The sequence below is a fragment of the Pteropus alecto genome, unplaced genomic scaffold, assembly GCF_000325575.1.
Source record: "Pteropus alecto unplaced genomic scaffold, ASM32557v1 scaffold52, whole genome shotgun sequence".
NCBI classification, from domain to species: domain Eukaryota; kingdom Metazoa; phylum Chordata; class Mammalia; order Chiroptera; family Pteropodidae; genus Pteropus; species Pteropus alecto.
The window spans coordinates 3,386,813-3,407,227 of NW_006433941.1; the positions used below are offsets into that span (position 1 = coordinate 3,386,813).

The 20,415-nt window shown below is 36.7% G+C and overlaps 1 protein-coding gene across 1 annotated transcript in view; it reads right to left on the reverse strand.

The window, feature by feature from the left end:
• Positions 1-323: 323 nt before the first annotated feature.
• Positions 324-20,415, reverse strand: part of TTC19 (tetratricopeptide repeat domain 19) — a 22,218-nt gene continuing 2,126 nt past the window's right edge. Inside the window, exons 3-10 of the mRNA XM_006908412.3 lie at positions 20,361-20,415; positions 19,862-19,900; positions 19,054-19,110; positions 18,677-18,738; positions 16,334-16,428; positions 5,583-5,737; positions 4,132-4,294; positions 324-3,470 (exon numbers count right to left, since the gene is read on the reverse strand). The exon at positions 20,361-20,415 is cut by the window's right edge and continues 77 nt beyond it. Of these exons, the coding sequence (XP_006908474.1) occupies positions 3,337-3,470; positions 4,132-4,294; positions 5,583-5,737; positions 16,334-16,428; positions 18,677-18,738; positions 19,054-19,110; positions 19,862-19,900; positions 20,361-20,415 (760 nt within the window). The 3' untranslated portion in view covers positions 324-3,336. The remainder of the gene's footprint in view (positions 3,471-4,131; positions 4,295-5,582; positions 5,738-16,333; positions 16,429-18,676; positions 18,739-19,053; positions 19,111-19,861; positions 19,901-20,360) is intronic.

A 20,415-nucleotide genomic window follows, 5' to 3' on the forward strand; every position in this document is an offset into this window, starting at 1 on the left:
AGCAGACCTAAACTTTTTAATTCAAGCCCTTTAAAGAAAAACAGGTCTATAACCACTGACTGAGTGCCTCCTTTTTAATGAGTGTTTCATATGTGTGATTGAGACCCTCACATCACCCTGTAGCACTGGTGTCTTAATCCCTATTTTATAGATGAGGACCCAGGTTCAGTACTTTGCCCATGTAGTTAAATAAGCAACAAAAAATAGGCCATAAACCCACGTTTGTCTGAAGTTAAAGCCTTCACTCCGGTTACTATTCCACTCTTGTATACTTGAGGTCCTCAAAATAAACTTTAGATCAGGTTTAGTGATCAGATTCCTACTACTTGGAAAGTTGTTACCACTTTATTATAAACATATATACATACATATACATAAAATTTTAATGTAAATGAAAAACAATAACTAAATGTTCTATTTAACAGTGTTCTGCTAAAATCATTTTTTAGATAACTGACTTCATTAATAATTTATATTGTCAGCTGACCCAAAAGAGATTATGATGGTATTTTTCTATGACCCTGAGGATTTTAAGCTGTTCCAAGTCAATAGTTTTTGAGAACATGTCAGATCAGAGCCTAACTTGTTACTTTTGCAGTTCCAATTGAGGACGCTAAAGTAAACAGCTATTACCCACTCACCCCCATCCTTATCACAATGCACTTGGAGAAGAGATTTCCAAACAAGAGATAAAATCCACTATCATTTTCTAGTTCGAAAATATGAAAGGACAGAATTCTCACATGCCTTACCTATGGAGCAAACCTTCTGAGAGAGACAGAAGTCCATCTTAGCATGACTGAAAATGGCAAGCACAGCTCTGAGAGTGACTAATTACTTGTAGAATGTTTTAGCTGTGAACCAAAGTGTAACACAATTTTCTTACCTATGATTTCTTAGCACCCCAGAACTAAATTAAGGTCTTCCCATTACTGTTCATAGAAATATTCTGACAGCTTGACTTCCAGTGCATGTTTATGATTGGAAGTTTCATAATGCTTTAATTTTGGTATGCGGTGTGATTCTAATTTTCAAATATTACTGCCCTGAACATTCTAGTGACATAGTTCAAAAATTTTAACTACACTATTTTTAACAATACACTTTTGAATTCAGGCTGATAGTAAAGGGGTAAGTCCACCTCTGCTCTGCTACTTTGTTTTACAACAGTGCAAATTAACTTTACTGAGAACACCTACATGAAGAGACTGTCTTTCAGAAAACTCCTACAGTTTTTCTAGCAGGACCAGGACCAGGAGCTGAATCATTGCAAAGGATCAAAAATTCTTTAATAAAACTTGAAGTGAAAAATCTAACTTTTTGTAACCCCTGCAATAATGAAAAGGTAAAAATATTCTCAGTGCAGAAGGTGAGTAGCTGACTATTTTTTAAAAATCAGCTGAGACTGGGCTACACTGAAACTCAAGTCTGCTTTATATTATAGTTTGAGTTAAGACTTGATTAAAGGAATTAGCTGGGTAGTAAATAATAGATGACCTTAGACAAAAAGTAGGGAGAAATTTATATCTGCAAAATATAAAATTCTAGTATTAGTCTGATCTCTGAGGATTTATAGACTTCAGGGTTTCTAATATTTTAATTTTATTAACTCTTCAGTAAGTTATTTTTTATGAGAAACTCAAAGATTAGGGAATACAATATTGTTGTAGAGTCTCTAGTTTATTATGAAAGGATTCTTCCACTATGTACACAGGAACCAAAAATCAGTTTATCATTCCCACGTACACCCCTATGCCCTAACACATACCAACAATAGCAGTGTTCCTTGATGGTACCAAGAAAAATTGCCTTTCCCCTAGGCAACTGGCTCTTTGCAAGACTGCTAAGGTAAATAAACCCATCTACATTTTGTATTTATAGATGGTCCCTGACTTACAGTCGGTGGTTCGACTTACGATTTTTCAACTTTATGATGGTACAAAAGCAATATGCATTCAGTAGAAATGGGCTGGGCTAAGCTATGATGTTCAGTAGGTTAGGTATATTAAATGCATTTTTGACTTATATTTAAAACTTATGATGAGGTAGGTTATCAGGATATAACCCCATCATAAGTTGAGGAGCATCTAGACTTTCTAGACTTTAAGGCAGAATGATAAAATAAAGCTCTTTCAACATAGCAGTCTATTCATTTAAGGTCATCTGACTAAATACCTTCTCCCACAGCCAAGAGAGAATCTCATTTGTTCCCTACTTTACAGACGAGAATGCTGAGACCCAGATGCAAAGAGCCAGGACCAGGATCCAGGCCAATGATTCTTCTACTGTATACCTGTGGTACATACCAGAATTACTGGGAATATTTCAAATACTACACTTGTAGGACTCTACCCTGAGTCAGAAGGTTTGGGGTGCTGTCTGGGCATGTATAGCTTTAAAGAGGTCCTCAGATGACTGTTCCATGACCTAGGTTGCAAAGGAAGTGGAGTGTTCAGATAACATTGACAAGAGATTGTTATTCCTTTTTCCAACCCTTTTTTTCATAGTTGTATATAACTAGATACAAAAACATAGAGTTCACTTTTATAATCAAATAGATGCTATACTTTCAAATGACTAATCCCACTTCAAAACTTCATGCTGGATGCTGATGGCAAACCAAGGTAGTACTTTTCCTCCTCCTTTATGAGAGTTCCTCTAACTAACCAATCCCACCACTACGCTCCACTTTCTTGAACAAAGGAAGGTGCTGAAGTGACGACGTGACCTGAGATAATCTGACAGAAATTTATTTCACCTATGTTTTCTGAATCTCAATATATTCCCTTTTTTCTGTGCTTTGGTTCTTTTTACAAATATTATTTCAAAGTAAAGACTATTTTTCTCCTGTCAAAAAAAAAATAGGTTATTAAGAAAAATAACTAACCGTAATCCCCCTTTCCCCATGAGACAGGTAACTCTGGTCTGCCAGATACTGGTGAAAGAAGAGAGGGCAACAAATCAATGGACCAAAATTTTATGGTAGTGATGCCTGTGTGAATTACCACACACCCACCCCATAGGAAAACCGACCCATTTTAATCTGTAGTTAAACCAGTATGGATAGCTCCTAACTATACATTACAACTGTAAACATCACCTGTCAACCATCCTTAGAAGTCAAATCAGTTTGGGGTGAAGGTTGCTTTTCCTTTCAAAAACAAAAGTAGCAAGTGTATACAACTTGTCCTTCAGCAAGGTTAAGTTGAGGAAACTTGAATATCAAGGACAAAGGATTTAAGTAAGCAATGATTTGGGTGCCACTGAGACTTGAATAAGCAGCTGTTACTGGAAATTCCCTACAACAAAAAGGGATTTAGATAGAGCTTGATAAAATTAAGTCAAAGGTCTATTTTTTCTGGACAGCTCAGCCAATTCTTCCCTGATGTGCTGTATAGAAACCTCATCTTTTTTCAGCTCTGCTTGCTTCAGTGCTTCCTGGTAGATCTCTTTTGCTTGTGCATATCGTTCTAAAATAACCCAAAGAAAAGGGAAAGTAAGAAGAAAACGTATGTTTTCAAAGTGATTCTGAAGGGAAAGCATTAGTGATGGTACAGGTCTAATTTATTGTGTGCTTATTAAGTGACAGGCTGCCTCATCTAATCCCAATTTGATAAGCTGGCTTAGAGAGGCTGTATGCTGGCCCAGATGTAGAGAACTCTCACCCAGTGAGTGCTGTGGGACTCCTAAATGTGCCCTTTCAAGTATACCCCTGGAGCCCTTACTCATTAACTAGAGACTTTACAGGTGAGGCCCTGAGTAATATGGCATAAAATCTCTGTCAAACTGATAGTCCCTGTCTTACTAGCTTCATAAAGTACACTGAGGAACAAATTATATGTGTGAAAACATTTAAAAATCTGTAAACTACAGAAATGAAGTACTAACACTGCAAAGTTTTCTTTACCTTGATGCGGTTCAACAGGCTAGTGCAAGTCTATAGAAGTTATGTGAATTGAGCACAATGGCATTTCAACCAAACATACATCCTTTTCTGTATTATTCAGCCAGCCTTTTAATTGTGGAGCTTTCTCACTGCCATTTGCCCTCCCAAACACCATTTCACAGATTTATCTAAATCCAATAACACTCCTCTGTAAAGCAAGTCAGTCAAAATCTCATAGCTCCTACCTCTGTGCATTAGAATTGCAGCCAGGTTACTGAGCAACATGTGCAGCTCAGGATGTTCTATTTGTCTCGCCAGATCTGATGCCCTTTGCACATAAACACAGGCCTCATCATAGTGGCCTTGTGCATCCAGGGTGGTAGCCAGGTCACTCATCAGCACGATGGTCTACACAGGAAAAAACAAACAGCTTTTTCATTAAATAATGTTAATTTGGAGTTTGATTAACTGAATACAGACTTACGATTTCACCTTTCCCAGCATTACTAGTAATGGTGGTGAAACATCAGCCTTTAACAAATTGTTATGTGCCTTTATCATTCATACTGTATAATGGACAGCAGTAGTTTCAACCTCTGGAAAATGATACAAATCTAGAAACTAGGGAACAGAATTAATATTATTTATTAATATAACTATCAAATTAGAAGCATCAAATGAAAAATAACAGCAAAAAAAAAAGCTCTAATATGATCCCATTTAAGGATCAGCAACCTTGAGAAGCCAGTTCCCAGAGCCATATTATAACATCATTCCTACTAGTGACCCTGAGACTCGTTAAGAAGAAATACATCACTGATTTTAGGAAGATTCTCGAAAGAGTTTTTTAAATGTTGGTACTAAGAGAGGCCCTACTTCCCCCACTGAAGCCATGCTTTAAGCCTCTAGTTCTGGTACTTGGTGAACTGAAGTCCATGTTTGTCGTCTTATTCCTCAGTGATATTCCAGTAATGGTACTCTATAATATAGAGTCCTAAATCCCTTTCCTGAAGATAATTCATAGCCCAAAAACTTGCCCTGCCCATTACCCCAGCCTTGGGACATATTCAGTCCAGTTAAGATTTTTGGGTCCTTAGCTGGGTGCACCAGCATTCACAAAGTGATCTACTTCCTGCCTTTACAAACTTAACTTGATAAAGGAGACACAAAGAGATGATTTAATTCAATGTTTACTATTCTAACAGAAAGTAACGGTATGCTTAAATTCTGTGTCAGTGGTTTTTAATTTTTTAATACAATCCCTTCTTTCCCCCCCCGACCCCCGACCCCCTTTCCCCTGTCATTTCACCTTTGGGGCGAGGGAGGCAAGGATCTTCCTGTGTTAACCTGTTCCTGATAAGATTCAGTATTCTGAAATACTATGCTGTGTACACTGAAGCCCCAGAAGCACATGGGTGCCAAGTTAAACCTATCTTTTAGAAAGGTTGTTCTGCTGTATAAACCAATACTCATGCAAAATGTTCTGGGCAGACCCAATAATTAATGGGCAGTCTCGAATCCTTTTTGAAATAAGTAGTTGGGGTGGGGGTGGGGCAGGAAAATTAATAGGCTAGGGCATGAGGAGGAAGATACACCTAGGACCAAGTGCTGATTATCTGTTCCCAATGAGTGTGGTATTTCACACCCATAAATTGTGAAACCTTTGTTTTACAGCCTGCCTCTGTTTTCCTCTTACCTGTGGGTGTCTTTCTCCTAGTATTTCTTCAGAAATATGCAAAGCTTTTTCATACATCCTTTGTGCTTGTGATGGCTGCTTGGAGAACAGAAGGTAGCGAGCATAGGCATCTAAGCACATGCCAAGGAGGAGGTGGGTATTGGCTTTCTCTTCCACTAAGAAGAAAATAAGAGCATTGCTTGGATATAACAAGTACAAGATAGAAAGTGAGGCAGAGAATTGGCCAACCTAACCTAATCTTATTCTTACCAAGACCTATGAATATTTCATGTAACCTAAGTACTTTAGCCTTGTACTTTTTACACAAAGGTGACATTTTGGTGGATTACCATCTAAATTGGTTCCTGAACCCAATTCCAACATGTGTATGTATGTGTGTGTGTTGGGGGTGGGGGGGGGCGGGATATAGGGTTCCCCAACCAACAAGCAATTCTCAGACATCAGCAGGGTGTCCAAAGAAATCAACTCAATTATGACACTATCTACCCAGAGAGAGCATCAGATTCCACAGGTTAAAGGTTAGTCCTACAAGACTACACACCCTACTCCCCAACTTCAGACACTAGTTGCAAGTCCCGGTTGTTACCTATGCTTTTGACAACCAGCTACAAACTGAAGGTTCCAACAACCCCCTTCAATTCAGGATGCCAATTAGAAGTCCAGGTTGTTACCAGGTTGGGAATCAGGTTGCCAAGACTCCCTCTTTGGATTTCATTAACTTACTAGAGTGGATCACAGAACTCAGAGAAACATTTTACTTAGATTACAGGTTTATTATAAAAGGATATAACTTAGGATCAGCCAGACAGAAGAGATGCATTGGACAAGGTATGTGGAAAGGGGCATGGGTTTTCCATGCCCTCTCCAGGTGTCCCAGCACCTCCACAAGTTCACCAATCCAGAAGTACCACAAACCCCGTCCTTTCTGGGGTTTTATGGAGGCTTTATTACATAGGTGTGACTGATTCAGCCTCCAGCCCCACATCCCTTCCTAGAGTTCCAACCCTATATTCAAATGGTAGTTCTCTGGTCAACCAACCCTCATTCTTAGGTGCTTCTAAAAGTTGCCTCATTAACATAACAAAAGACCTTTCTTTCTTTGGCACTTTGTAAATTCCAAGGGTCTGGGAGCCAGGACCTGGACAAAGACCGAATAAATGAATGACCAAATATATATTTCTTTTAAATCACAAGTATCACATTAGTAATCAAAGAAACATGCACTGAAGCCACAGTAAAATTCCAGTTCATACCTACCAGATCAAAAAAGTTTAAGTCCAGTAATAACAAAGATATGGAACAACAAGAATGCTAACACATTGCTAGTGAAATGTAAACTGGTAAAACCATATTGATAAGCAATCTGGTAATATCTAGTATATGCACTCCAGCAATTCCGCTCTTGGATACATGCCCTAGGGAATATCTTACATGTGTGCACAGAGACACAGGTCCAGGAATGTTCAAAAAGGTATTTGCCACAGCAAAACATGTAGAACGTACATATCCATTAAAAGGAAAACTGTAGTATATTCATACAATGGAATACTATACTGCGGTTGCAGTGAATGAACCAATCAGGGCCACCTCTAGCCTGTACCACTCCTTGCAAGGATGGAAAAAAAGGCTCAACCTCACTCCTTACCCCAGTGGGCTAATCAGAGGAAGTTCTGGACAAATGCAACCCAGCAGACATGGTTTGGCAAGCAAAACAGGGCCTTTATGTTAGGAAAACTGATGCTTTTAGTAAGAACATGTATAAATCTCAACAACATAATGCTGAGTGAAAAAACATTGCAGAAGCAACTGTACAGTATGATACCATTCACATAAAATTTAAAAGCATATTAAGCACGTTGTATATTGTTTACTGATATATGCAAGTGTAATGAACAGACAATGATAAAGACCAAATCCAAATTCAGGATAGTAGTTATACTAAGCAAGAATACACAGGAGTTTAAACTTACCAAAAAAAGTTTTAAAGCACATACTGTAAAATACTTAGACTTGACAAAGCTAAGAGGAAGGTATACAGGTATCTGTTAAAGTCTCTACACTTTATTTTTGCTTGACATCTTTAAAAAACTACAGAAGAAAAGCACAGAACTAACTTTTCTGAATGATGTCAGTAATGGGAAATACACACTGGAGAAATTCCAAAAACATAGACAAGGAAACAGAGGAAAGCGTAAACATAAAGGACAGAGGAGAGGCCAACATACAGTTAAATGACGTTCCTGAATAAATGACCATAGCAAAGTAGAACTAACTGTTCAATAATCAAAGATGTAGTACAGAAGCTCAAGAGAACTAGATCTTAAAAATGGAGGTTCATCACAGACCAGGCAAAATTCATAAAAAGACTAATCCCCTAATTTTATACTAATAAAACTGACTCCTACAAAGCAACCAGGCAGGAGAAAATAGGCTATCTACAAAAGAAGGCAAGTAAGTTGGCTTTGGAATTCTCTGCAATAAACCCCTTCTAAAATTCCAGGTCACAGAGAAAAAACAACTGGGGAAAGAAAGGTAGAAGAATGTTAAACTGTACCTACTTTACAGAAGAAACTGAAAAAAGAAATGTTTTTCCTCTGAGTCAAAAATACCTTGAAGAAATTTTTAGGTTACCTCTAAATAGAACCATATGTATGCCTTCCTTCCAAAATATAAATGGGATTTTAGTGAGGAAAATGTCCCTATAAAAGGGACAAAAGAAATAACAAAACAAAAGAAATAACAAAAAACTGAAACTTTTTAAAATGCAAAAATTAAGGCAAATATCACTTTTAATATCTATTTAAATAAGTTTTAAGATTCTCTATCATAGGACAATGATACTCAGCTTAGGTTTTTAAAAAATCCAAATACAGCCTTCTACAAAAGACTGACAACAAAATGACTCAAAGTTAAAAGACTAAGATACAGTCAACAATGTAAAACTAAAATTTGTGACAAAAAAATTGGACAAAAAATCATTTTCTCAGAAAGGGATAATTCACAATGACATATCTAAAACCTTGAATAGCATAGAAATACGTATAAAGAAAAAAATTTGTCCAGAATGACTAGACAAAATCAGCAAGAAGACTTGAACAACACTATAAACCAACAAGACCTAAGAGACATAGAAACTTCATCCAAAAACAGAGGAATACACATTTCTTTCAAATGCACATGCAACATTCTCCAGGTAAAACCATATAACAGGCCATAAAATGAATCTCAATAAATTTAAAAGGACTGAAATCATACAAAACATGTTTTCTTTGACCACAACAGAATGAATTTAGAAATCAACAACACAAGGAAATCTGGGAAATTCATAAATATGTAATTAACCAACATACTCCAAAATATCCTAAAGATCAAAGAAAAAACGCGCAAGAAAAATTTGAAACGTGAAAACAACATACCAAAATTTATATGACGCTAAAGCAATAGAGGGAAATTTATAGTTTTAAATGTCTCTATTAGAAAGATCTTAAATGAGTAACCTAATCTTCCACCTAATAAACTAAAAAAAGAACAAAATAAGCCCAAAGGAAGCAGGAGACATAAGGATTTAAGTGGAAATAAATGAAATATAAATAAAAACAACAAAGTGAAACCACAAGTTGGCTCTTTTTGAAAAGATCAACAAAACTGACAAAAACCAAGGAGAAACTATGAATAAAATAATCAGGAAGACCGTTCATAAATTGAGACTAGTAAACATAACACGGGGGGGCTAAACCATAAATAAATTACGTTAGTAAATATATCACATTCCAGCAAACTCTTACATAGTACTTGAGTACTAGTCACAGTACTAGGGCACTGAATTCCCATAACAACTCAATGAGGTAAGTTGTGCTACTATTCTTATTTTATTGATGAGGAAACTGAGAAAAGTTAAGTCACCTGTCTACAGTCACACTGCTAGTAAGCGGAAGAGCCAGAATTCAAACTCAGGGTCCAGACTTCAAGCCCTCACGAAACCAAATATGCCACCAAAAATACTTCGACTTTCCAGAAATGTTTTTTTTTAAATATGAAAAATTAAACTTTCAGCTCAAAGAAAGGAAGAGGAAGGAATCAATGGAAAAAATCTGTTAAAGAGAAGAAATCCATAAAATTAAATACTAGGAGAGGAACAGAGAATATAGTAAACTATGCATTCAAAATATAATTCCATAATAAAGTTTCTTCTAGGAAAATACAGTTCCCCAAAATTCTTTCATAAATGCATATTCACTTATTTAACAGATATTAACACCGTTCTTGGCACTGTCCTAGGTACTGAAATCAAAACAAGAAAACTGAAGAAATTTAAATGTATGAGTAGTCAAGGAAGGAAAATAAAAAGTTGCCAGAGAATTGACTCCAAAGGAGATCTGGTCCACGTGGTTTTACAGATCTCACGACTTTCAAGGAATAGCTCATTCCTATGTAATACCCCATACCTAGGCCAGAACAGAAAATATAAAAAGCATACCAATTTATTTTACCACATTAACAAACCCATAATGACAAGCACAAGAAATAAACTATGGATCTCACAAAAGAAAATAAATGCAAAAGTTCTAAATAAAATCTCAGCATTAAATATTATCCAGTAGTATACTAAATAAACAATTACTAGCAAGCCTAGTTTGCTCTAGATATATAATAATAAATCTATTCATATAATTTGGCACCAAATCAGATATAAGACAAAGTTGTCCATCACCACCCACTATTATCTAATGTTATTCTGTGATTATAGTTAAATTTAACAGAAGTATAACTGAAAAGAAACAATTATGATTTCCTAAATGTATAGTTATATATCTAGAAATAGCGTAATATCAACTGAAAAGCAAATAGTTTAGTAAAGTGTCCACTTGGAATCAAATGTAATAAAATAGTTGTCACATCTATGTGAATAAATCTGTAAGGAAGAGCCATACCACGTTCCTCAATGGGAAGACTCAAAATTGCAAATAAAGTGTAGTGAGTGAGTGACTTCTCTTGCTAGCACAGTTGCTGTTTGTCCTAGTATCCACTCTTTCAAGCAGAGGGGATTCCCATCCTGTTAGGAATGAATTCTGATCAGTTTTAGCCAATCATGGTATTTCATCTCTCTTGCCAAGGAAGGACTGAGTTAGAAATGCCATGTGACCCAGTTCTAGCCAGTGAGAAGTAAGAATAAATCTACTTGGGGACTTCTAGATTACCTTCATTCTAAGAGAAACATCAAAGAAGTCTCCTTTTCCTCTGGACACTGCCATTTCTGGATGAGATTCCTGGGACCTGGTGGTAAGTCACTTTCCAACCAGAAAGGGATAATGAAGAGAAAGCCCACACACTGAGAATGACAGTAAGGAGAGATGGAAAGAACCTTATCCTTCAGGAATTCAGTGAACCATATATCAGCTAATTCAGCAGCCTGCCCCCTTTTGTTGAACTGCCAGTTATATGAGATAGGTGTCCTTACTGTTTAACTTAATTTGGTTAAAATTTTGTGTCATTTGCAGTCAAATGCCAACTCCTGGCAATCTCCCCAAAGTACAATGCAAATCCAATAATTCAGTCTCAAAGCACTTTGGGGACTTGACAAAATGGTCTCAAATTCATGTAAAAATATCTAAAATTCATGTGAGAACTGAATGAAACTAAAATGTAAAATTTTACAAAAAAAACGTGAGATCTATATTGCCATACAACTCAAATATATAATACCATACAATGCAAACAATGCATACTGTTATAAGTTTCATCAGATGAGTAAATAAGAATGGAAAACCCCAAAAGAAAGCCAAGCATATACTAATTAATACATAAGTACATAATAGTGAGATTATCTTTAAGAAAGTAGTTACCAACTTCATACCAAAGTTAATTGCAGCTATATTAAAAAAGTAAATGTTAAAACTGTTTAGAAATAAAGGAAAAGAAAAGACAATTAGAAGGAAAGATGAGTGAATACTTATGTTTTCAAAGCTGAAAAATACCTTTCTAAGCATTAAGCTCTGAAGAGCAGGGACTTTTGTTTGCCTCATTTGCTTCTATGAGAATCCTAGAACAATACCTGGCACAGAATAGCTACTCAATGTTTATTAAAAATTAATAAAATCAAAGAAAAAAACGAATTCGGTCAGATCTAATTCCCTCGAAATTAAAGAGTTGTGCAAGTCATGCTGATTCATTTATATAAATTTTTAAAAAGAAACATGCAAAAACTAAATATCTTCTATAGAGAAGTAAAACTAAAAAGCAAATGAATGATAAAGATTCAGGAGAGTAGTGTCTCTGAGGCAGGAAGTGGAAAGGGATTGGGGCCAGGCACACCACACAGGGCTTCAAAGGTATTGTTAATGTTGTGTTACTGCCTGTTCCCATTATTCTTTAAACTATACAAATATTAGTTTCACATTTTTTAAATTAAAAAAAACCCTCCTATCTCTATATCCACGAATTTACGGAGAAGGAAGAAGCCAACGGGATAGAGTTAATATTCTTGTAAAAACACACCAACAAATGATTAACTTCACTGCTTATCAAAGAAACACTAGTTAATGCATCAATGCCATATCATCGATCTGACAAAGGTTACAAAGACAAATGCACTTTGGGGAGGAGGGGCACATTGCCTTATCACAATAGAAACTAATAATGGTTATATTTTTTGAGTAGCTGCTATGTATTAGGCATTGTTCTAAGTGTTTCACATATATTAACTCAGTCAATCCTAAGAGTCCTATGAGAGAATATTACTCTAAATCCCATTCTAAGGATCAAAAGCATATATGAATTAACTAATTTGACCAAAGTCACAAAGCAAATAAATTAGCAGAACCAGAAAATGTAAATTAACACCGTCCTTTTGAAAGCAATTTTGCAATATCCATCACTAACCTTAAAATGTGCTACTTTTGACATGGAATTTCAGTGCTAAGAATCTATTCTAAAGAAACAGGTCTGGACACTACCTTATGTTCGATGGCAGAAGAATGGATGGACTACTATGAGATACACCTTTCTGGATTGAACACAAGCATTCGTCTCCACACCCTCCCAAAACATCACTATAATCAAAGATATAAAACTACAAGAAATAAAGACAAATCAAGGGAGATAACAAAGATCAAAAAATTGTAGGAGATGAAAAGTAGAGAAAAAACTGGTAAGTGACTAAGCACAAGAAAAGAAGATGAAGACTGAATGCCTACAGACAGCTATGCCAGTGAAAAGCAGGCCAATTTATACCCTAGAACCCTATAAAAACTTAGGAATTAAAGCACTATGGTGAAAGAGGAATTTGTCATATACATATAAAACAAGCAACAAAAAATCTATTGACTTCAGAGGAAACAAAAGATACAGAAAAGAAAATGTAATTATGTAATCATATTACTTCATTCGGCAACACTGTACATTCCAAATAATGTAGACACAACCAAAAATTACCCTAAATCTTCACTATTCTGCAAGTCAGATTTGAAAAATATTAAATCAAGAAATAATAATGTTGTCATTCAGAAATACAAAGGAAAATACTAGAAGAAATTTGTTGAGTTGACAATGATCCTGGGAAGATGTGTGGCAAGGAAATGCTGTATTTAAATTCTTATAATGTTCTTTGACTTTTCATATACAGGTAATAGTAGAAAGTAATTTTAAAAATAAAAATAAAAATGTGTTGCAAAAAATTACAGACTATTCAGGAAAACACAAATATAACAAAAAACCCCTATAAATCTACCAACCACAGATAATCACTGTCTATATTTTGGTATCATTCAGCTCTTGTTCTATATCTATATTTAATCTACATATTTTAGAAAATTAGGCTCCTCCTAACTATATTGTTTTGTAATCCTATTTTCACTGCATTTTTTATGAGCCTTTTCTCAAAAATTACATATATATCTACAACATGAGGAGTAAAATGAGTACACTATACCAGGAGTCCCCAAACCCCAGACCATGGAGCACTAGTGGTCCATGGCCTATTAGGAACTGGGCCACACAGCAGGAGGTGAACAGCAAGCTAGCAAAGCTTCAACTGTATTTGCAGCCATTCCCCAGCACAAGCATCACTGCCTCAGCTCCACCTCAGATCATCAGGCATTAGAGGTCCCTGGTGCCAAAAAGGTTGGGGACCACTGCCCTATACCAAGTTTTAATGTGATCTGAAATAATGTACCTTTGGGATAGAGTTAATCATGCCAATAAAAAGCATATGAATTTGATAAGGAATTTGTTTTGTTCAAAACTGGGAATCTATTCCTTTAGAAAAAAATAAGATTAAGAATAATGTAACACATTCTACTGCTTAACTAGTAAAATATAACAATGTTTACAACGGAAATCAGTTTGCTCTCTCTAATAAGAATTCCTTTGCCTAGGAAAAAAGTGTTTTCACAACATATAACTAAATTTAAAAAAATTAAATTACCAAGTAGTATAGACAGTATAATCCCTAATTTGTTTCTTAAAATATAAATAGCATAGGGTGAAAACAATCCTGAAAAGACATACACCAAAAAATAAACAGTAGTTCTTTCTTGGATAGTGTGATTGTGGATGATCCTTATTTTCTTCTTAATACTTTTCTAAATTTCCTTCAATGCACTGGTATTATTTCTGGAATTAGAAAAGCTTTACATTCTTAAGAAACTGTCAATGCTACAATTGAAAGATAACAAGAATGTGGATAGTTCATAAGTGACATATTTGATAGCTAGACTTGTATTTATATTTTTTGTGAATTTCCTCAAAGTACTTCCACTACTTGGGGAGTTGTAAGTGGTTTGGGCCTTTTGGGCCTTTTGTCCTTTCATTAAACCACCACTGAGCCTGTGTCGGGCACTGCTCTAGATACTGAGAATTTAGCAGTCAATAAAACAGATGAAGTCTCTATCCTTCTTAGAGAAGACAAATACTAAAAACTTGAACAAAAATATACTTTAGCAGTGATACAAACACAAGCACACAACACACATACACACCTACTTTCTTAAGTGCAATTAAGAAAAGTAAAGGAGGATAAAGTATTAGGGAGACACTAAGGTGGGAAGAGATTGTTTTAGTCAGGGTAGGCCTCCTGAATGATATCTGAGCAGAGAACTAAATAATAAGAGCTAGCCATATAAAGATAAAGGAGCACAAACTAAGCAGAGGGAACAGCAAATAAAAAGTCCTGGAGATGACAATGAGCTTGGGATACACAAGAGTGAGAAAAAAATCAGTGTGGTGAAAGTAGAATGAGCAAGGGGGAGGGCAGCAGTAGATGATGTAGAATAGGTAGTTGGGGTCAGATTATGTAGGGCCTTATAGGTCAGTCCACAAAGGGATTCTGAATTTATTCTAAAGGTGAAGCAAAGGCACTGAGTTCTTAAAAGATTACTTTGCCTGCTACATGGATAACAGACTGTATGAGGTAATGAAGGGAGGCAGGAAAACTTGTGATATTATTACAGGTGTCCAGGCAAAAGACAATGATGACCTGGACCAAAGCGGTAGAGCAAGAGGAGACATGGTCTGAAATGGATATATTTTGATGGTTAATCCAATATAATTTGCTGATGAATTACATATAGGGAATGAGGAAGAAATCAAAGATTCTTAGGTTCTTGGCCAAAGCAACTGAGTGAATGGTGGTGTCATTTACTAAACCAAGGCTAAGTGGTAGAGAAATAAGTTGGTGAGTGGCAGAAATCAAGAGACTCATTTCAGATATATTAAGTGTGAAATGACCATTAGCCATTCAGGCCACGATGTCAGGTAGACAAATCTGCAGTTCATATGCAAGTTGGGGCCGAAGGTGTAAAATTGATATTAAAGGTATGGAACTAAATGTTATCTTCTAGGACGTGAGGGCAGAGAGAAAAAGAGAAGAGGGCCAAAGACAGCCCTGAGGTCCACTAACTTTAGAGGTGGCAAAGGGGAAGCCAAGTAAATAAAGTGTTACCAATAGTGTTTCCACCTGGGTGAGAGCTGCTATAGGTATAGTAAGATAAGGAATGAGAACTAGTGACCTTAATAAAGGGAACTTCAGTGAAGTGATGAAGAAAAGCTGGGTTATGTTCAAGAGAAAACTGGAAGACAATTGAGTACAGCCAACTCTTTCAAGGCATATTTACTACTTTAGAGACATTAGAGTTGACTGCTCTACCTCAAACATCTTGCTAGTTCTTGGTATAAAGTAAGTGAAATAATGAAAGAATCAATGTCAAATCTGGAAATTCCCAATACTTCAAACCATATTAAAAAACCCAAATGGTTTAGAGCTAGAGAGCTTCCTGCCCAGCCCTTTCTGTTCCTAGCATAACTAGGAACAGAAACAGTAGTTGCTCTTCTGTTCCTAGCATAACTAGGAACAGAAACGGTAGTTCTCTTTAAGCTCTTCCCTTAACAATGAGGATGAAATGCAAAAACATGAGCTGCTCTCCATCTTTCATAACTTGGTGTATATCTGGGACCAAAAGGAAATTAATTAGCATTGTGATTGGCAGCTGAACCTTCCCTTTCTGCTCAATTTTCCAGAGGTTACATATAATAAAAGTCAACAGATAAATTATGAACATGTCGCCAAGGGATTAAAAAAAAAAAAGTGGTCAAGTCATTTATACAAAATATCTTATTCCAAATCCTCTGCTGAGACCTTAAAAATAGCCACTTAATTTCCAAAATGGATGACTTTCCCTCTCCCAATTCCCTTTATTGCAGAGTAACAGTGAAGCGCTTTATAGCAAAATGTCCAGAAAACAGTCAGGTGTCCCTACCTGACAAAATGTCTTCTGCTAATTCCTTTTCTCTTTCAATTTTTTCCTCTAGAGTTGAAATGCAGAATTCATAGCCAGCAAGAGCAAATTCCTGTCTGTAAAGCAAAGATCAGCAATCGACTGTTCACTTTTTCACAAACTCCTCTTTTATCCTCATTTTCTCAGCTGGGGTTTTAGTATTATCAATAAATGAAGTGTAAGATGGGAAGAGGAATTTTGTTTAAAGCCCATATTGGGTATCAATCTGCCATTTCTCAAAAGTGGTTATTTTTTTTTCTAGTCACCCATTTAATGTAATTTAAAACAGAAAAAGCTAAGAGTGCAACCATAGTTTTAATAACTGACACAACCAGCAATTTTCATCATCTCCCACTAACAGTTTCAAGGGAGTCAGTTTCTCTGTGAAAGCCTACACCTGCTCAAAGTAATACTAATATGAATGGAGGCTAAGGCCACCCTGCACTAGGAATCTAACTACTGACCTCATACAATTTCTGGAGGCTTATTACCTTTATACTTCTCCCAAGCTGTAGGTCTTTGATGGAATTTTCTTTTACAGAAATGGAACTCCTAGCTCTGGCACTAGAGGGCATTTAGCCTGACTCTAGCCCTGGACCCTCAGTCAATTGGAGAGGATGCCCAAGCAGCAAGCAGACTGACTCTGGACAGAACAAGCATCAACTGCTGGTTTCTATAAAGAGATGCACAGAAACATCAGAGATTCCTTCCCCATCCAGAAGCTTAGCCCTGGTTCTTGCTCTTTGTTCTGGCTCCAGTTTCTTACTGGAATTGGTACATAAAACTCACCCCTTCTCCTCTGGTGTTTTGCCAGGGACCCCCAGTGTTCTCCTCTATTCTCAGAAGAACACTAACTTCCCCAGACCCAAACCTTGACAAACATGGTTTGGTATCTAGCCAGGACATGGGGCAGGGCAGGATGGCCACAGGATGCACTTATTCAAAGCAAAATGTCTATAAACAACTCCCGTAATATCACACTTTCTAAGCCTCAGGATCTGGCCATATATTTTCTGGTCTCGTGCTTTTCTTGATAAAACAAAATAAAAGAACACTTTTGAGGAGAGTACAGAGTAATTTACAGGCTAATTATCAGTGGCTACTACATAAACTTTCACCTCTACAGGACCATAAATTTCTCTTACTCTCCAGTATTATTAGCTTTGGGCTTCTTCTTATCCTAGGGGTTCATACTCCATTAACATCTAGTCCTGTTACTCCTGTAAGGGATATAGATCCCAGCTACAATGCTCCCTGACGGGGTCAACCTCAAGGCTCCCCAAAAGACTTGAAGTCAAATCAAAGGCCCTCAGAAGCTCTAGCCTATCTAGTGTCCAACCAAATGCAGGGAGACTAAGCAGTTCTAAGAAAGAAGGAGGTGGTGACTAGAGCAGCAGAGACCGGTGTCAGGGGCCCTCACCTCAGTGAGCGCTCACTCATTCTATAGCACCAGGCTTGACGTTATTCCAAATGCCTAGTATTCAACTTCTGCAGCAACTAAAAATGTAAGGAAAAGCTAGTCTTAAGTCTTTCCTTAAATTCGCCCCAAAATATAACTCTCTAGAGGAGTTCTATGCTTACATCCTAGGTGTTTCTTCTTTGAACTCCACCTAGAGAAAGGCACCAGGCTTCACTCAGAAGTTCCTGATCTTTGGCACATATCCAAATTGTTTTCTAAAGCCTTTCCTGTGTAGCTGGCAGACGTTCTTATTTATAAGAATAGAGATTCACCTAATACTTTAAAAATAGCACTGATTTCTGTCTGACTTATCCAAAAATCTCTCAACTTCTAGATATTTCCTCTTCCTAAAACCAGCTACTTCATCATCTCTACATGTTTTAAAAACACTGCCCACCAAACAGGCCAATAAGATACCCCTATAGTAACTATCTCACTTAACTTTATATCCAATTTCCTGGTCTGTTGACACATATCAACAAAATGGTTTCTTCAAAGTTTACTACCCCCATCAGCTTTTATATTGCTCCCTCCTCTTCTAGGAAGATGTAAACTAAAGTTCTAACTATAACTTCCTTCCCAGTTCAAGCAGGAACAGAAAACTTGATTAGCTCTGTCACAGTGCAGCCAGGGGTTTAAGGGCTGTATGTCCCGCTCAGCGGGCTAATGGAAGCAATAGGCAAAAACTGGGAAAGACTGAAGATTTCAAATATGAAGAATGGGACACTTTGAGTGTGACACCAATTTTTTGGAGACCCAGATGATTAGCAGGTAAATGAAAATTATATAACATCGCAGGGTCAAAGTCTTCTCCCCAAACCCCAACTCCCTGGCTGCTGTCACACCTAGATTCTGACTATACTTACCTATTCTGAGCAGCATAGATACTGGCCAGCTTTAGAGATATTTCAATTATTGCATTATCTTCCTGTTGGGAAAAAGAAAAATGAAGGAAATTCATGACAAGTAAAATTTCCTCAGAGAATATTTCAGATCAACTTCTAGATTGCCTTTGGCCTAAAAGCCATAGTCTTATCCTTTTAGAGAATAAGGCAACTGTGAGTTCCTCAGCTACCACGCTTTTGCATGAGTGAAAGATTGGCAGTTTTTGTACAAGTCTTAAAGCAAAAAAATCTACCTTTTTTGGCCAAAACACATGTTGGGGGCTGGGTGAAGTTTTCGCGAAGCAAGACTTCTTTGAAAACTGCTTCAGCTAGGGCCCGATCCTAGGCAACATCCTTACCTGTTGCATGCCCCCTCCAAGCAGGTAACTCATTGTCGCTTTAAAAAGTTTTTCTGCCTAAAAGCATAAGGAAAAGATTTTTCTTTTACTTTGGCCCCACTATCTACATGACCCTGGATTTTAAGTAAGTCTGATTCATCATTCCTTGTAAAACACAACATACACACACTCACATTCACATACAGAGAAAAACAGCCTTGTGATGGAAAACAGACTAAAATACCAGTACCCCACATCCTCTGGGCACCTCAAAAACTATTCTGTAGCGAGTAGAAACCAACTTTAGAAATTAACTTCATATCCAAACCCACTGTGGCAGAGACTGAAAACTATCCCCTAATATTCACTCTCCTTTCCATCATTTTAAGTACAGAATCTCCTCAATTTTTAATAGGTCAGCCTCCTTTGCAGTTAGGTATGGTCATATGATGAAGTTTTGGCCAAGAGATGCAGAAATGTGAACAATTTTTAAATCATATTTTATAAGAAAGCTGCTTGCCTTCCCTTTTCTGTTTTTCCTACCTGTAGGCTGGGGTTGAGCCAGCTCACCTATGCAGATGAGGACATATCTTAGAAGGAACCTGGACTTCTAGATCACTTCATGGAGCAAAGGTTACTAGCTCCCTTCAATGTTTAGCTACCCGCATACTAATGAATTAGAGAGAAATACACCTCCTTGCTTGAGTCACTCTATTTTGGGGTCTGTTACAGCGGCTCAGCCTGTACTCTTACAGGCTAATAGAGTAGAGTTCCCTTGAGGCTAGTGCTTCACGTATTCAATATATTACAAAGTGATTTACTTACTTACATTTTCAAGCTGACCCCGTACAAATGCCAAGTTGGCCATCTGAAAGCAAATTACAAATTGTTTTTCAGTTTAGAGCATTCTATTACTACTTATTTTAAAACCTTTAAGCTAAAGACTCCTTTTTTGCTTTCACCTTCTAAATAAAAAAAATAGTTGAAAGAAAAGCATGTCACTAATCTTCTAGAACCAAAGTATAAGAATGGTATGAGAGTAAATATTTGCATATATATTTTGTTGATGCAAACCAAATAGATCTACTTATCTTCAAAGAAACGAATGTTAATAATAATTGTTTCTTTTTAGTCTGGGACTGAGACTTCTTATAAGTAACACCACAAGGGTAATGGAAATTTAAACAAAAAGAAAGCTTAGTAAAAACAAAAACAAAAACAAAGAGCTTTAGGACATCCTGAAGGTCTGGAATATAAATAAGGAGAATTAACAACCCTTCTCTTGCATCCATCCTTCGTCAGTGGCTCAGATTGGTTAGAAGAGTTACCAAATCATAAGTGTAAGTGATGGCCTTCTTGTTATCACTCTGATAGGCAAGACGA